The 2,660-nt window shown below is 43.0% G+C and overlaps 1 protein-coding gene across 1 annotated transcript; it reads left to right on the forward strand.

Moving 5' to 3' along the window:
- Positions 1-645: 645 nt before the first annotated feature.
- LOC127684922 (homeobox protein DLX-4-like) lies at positions 646-1,805 on the forward strand (the record flags this gene model as incomplete). Its single annotated transcript, XM_052181693.1, has 3 exons — positions 646-853; positions 970-1,169; positions 1,608-1,805. Coding segments are annotated over 3 exons (606 nt in total), but the record flags the coding sequence as incomplete, so codon positions are not given.
- Positions 1,806-2,660: the final 855 nt, after the last annotated feature.

Here is a 2,660-nt window from a genome sequence, read left to right on the forward strand (position 1 = left end):
ATTTGTCAAGCTGTTGCCCTATGTTTCCCTGTTAACCAGGGAAGCATAAGTACTGTAGGTTTTGTTTCCCTGCATGCAAAAGAATTCCCGACAGGCTTTCAGACTGTCGATTCAGTTTCTCTGCATGCTGCAGTGCCCCTGGGAGGTCTTCAGACTTTGGTGTCAGTTGTCCATTTACTCTGTTTGCAGAATTCCTGGGTTTGTGATTTGACTTTTGTGTCAGTTGCCCTGCATGCCACAGAAATCCTGTGAAGCCTTCAGGCTTTTATTTTCATGGGCAGAGGCAGACTAGCTAGTAGTCTGTCCCAACAAAATTTCACAGCCAGAAGTGTAGGATATGGAAAATTTAAACATTGGAAATGAACATTCAATTGCCAGCTTACCTGGACTGGCAACCTCTTGTTAATACTGGAGCCAAGTGCATATTTATTTCAATACTGAGAATACTTGTAAGATTTGGAAACAGAGGCAGTTGTTCAGAAAGAATGAAGCTCCTGTCTGATTCCTGCTCTGTAACAGTCCAAACCAAATGCTGGGTAGGCAGGATGGGTAAATCAGTGCTCTCTGTAGGTTTTTTGACGTGTTTTCTTTTACTAGATTCTCCAGAACATATTCCAATAGGTTCGGAACACACATAGGGCTGAAGGTCCCTCCTTGTATCCAAAATTCCAAATGCCTTCAAGTGCACCCATAGAAACCAGACCCCAAAGGCTTCAAGAGACTGCAAGGAACTTACCCTTTCAAGTTTATTACAGTCCCATATTGACCCCAACAAATCCAATGCAATCAAGTCTTTCAGACCCTGAAAGGGACCTACATCAGCAAGAGTTCCAAGGACCATCAAGAAAATCAGGTATCCAAATGCAACTAGATCCTGTACTGGGCCCAGGTTTACCTACTTTGAAAAAACCCTCAGGGCGTCTCAGTTATCAAATACATAATTGAAATCTTGTTTCCATGTTCTCATAGGATCTGTGGTACTGTCAGAGAAATATGGTGACCATCAATCTGGCCCTGTGACTTCAAGAAAGGTGCGGAAGGAACGCATTGTGTACACCAAAAAACAAAAGCACCTGCTGCAAGAACATTTTGATAAGTGTCAGTACCCAAACCAGGATCAATGTGTGAAGCTGGCAGAGTTAGTTGGTGTGACAGCGAGGGACATCAAGGTCTGCCCCTCTCATTTCCCTCAATCCAACAGCAAAAATTTACACTTTCCCATCAGAAACTTTAATTTTGTTCTTAAATGCTTAGGGCAGTGATGGCAGTTTTAGGTGGTGGATATTTATGAATCAAATGCTGGGACTCAAATTTTTATCAACCTGGTAGCAATATAGAATAGCATTGTTTCCATGCAGGGTCTCAGAAATCTAATCATCAGAGCTCCTGCTAAAATACAGGACACACTTGCTCAATCTCCCCATTCTTATGTTGTCTGGTCATACACAATCTACTTTATTATAATATCTTAGCCATCTTGAGTTTCCTGCTTCTTTGTTTCTGACATGTGAATCATTGCTATACAAACACCTTTTATCCAAAATCTTCACCTTGTGGTCCTGTTAGGGGACAACAGGCATTCTTCTGATATCTTCTTTCTTTTCCAGATCTGGTTTAAGAACAGCCGAGCTAAGTACAAGCGGATGGCTCTCCAGAATATTACAGAAGCTTTGCCAGAGACCAATGGAAGTTCAAAACTAGTTTTTGAATCAACCCACTTTCCTGGTTCCATATCTCTTGTTGCTGCTGAGAATGGAGAGCCCATGTGTTCAGGCACATTTAGTGAGTTTTCCATTCCCAAACTCAACTGCATCCAGGAATCTTCTCTGCATCATTATCAGGCCAGTGATGCAGACAGGTGTAGTCAGCAGGAAGATCTGCTTGTTGGCCATGCTCCCATTATAGATTGGGATTCTGGTCAATCAGCAGCAGTTGAAGCCCAGACTGATCTAGCAGTGACTGAATCTACAGATGTCCTAGAAGCTGCCACCCATTGCCCAGAGGAGGCTCAAGGTTCAGGTCCATCTGCAGAGGAACTCTGGCAAAGAATCCTTGACGAATTGGAGAAATCCGAGGACTGGCTTACTCCAGTGACTGAATCTACAAATGTCCTAGAAGCTGCCTCCCATTGCCCAGAGGAGGCTCAAGGTTCAGGTCCATCTGCAGAGGAACTCTGGCAAAGAATCATTGACGACTTTGACATACCCGAGGACTGGCTTACTCCAGTGACTGAATCTACAGATGTCCTAGAAGCTGCCACCCATTGCCCAGAGGAGGCTCGAGGTTCGGGTCCATCTGCAGAGGAACTCTGGCAAAGAATCCTTGACGACTTTGACAAATCCGAGGACTGGCTTACTCTGGATTACACCCCAAATCCAACTTACTTCTCTCAGCTCCTTGACCATTCCAGACATTTATAGTCATGAAGAAGTGTGTTATGTACACCCTTCATCTCAGTATTTGTGGGAATTAACCAGGCCTTTCTGTAGACGTTGTGTACCACTGTGGTTTATATAGAGGGGTTGTTTCAAAGCAACTGTAAATATTCATTCTTCATTGTTACATTATGTTCTCATGAAATAAAAGGAGAAATAGTTCCTGAAAATTATTTTATTACATATATTATCCATTTACATTCCAGTCACTACTGCATATGTCCC

This window comes from Apodemus sylvaticus, chromosome 1 (genome assembly GCF_947179515.1).
Source record: "Apodemus sylvaticus chromosome 1, mApoSyl1.1, whole genome shotgun sequence".
Lineage (NCBI taxonomy): Eukaryota > Metazoa > Chordata > Mammalia > Rodentia > Muridae > Apodemus > Apodemus sylvaticus.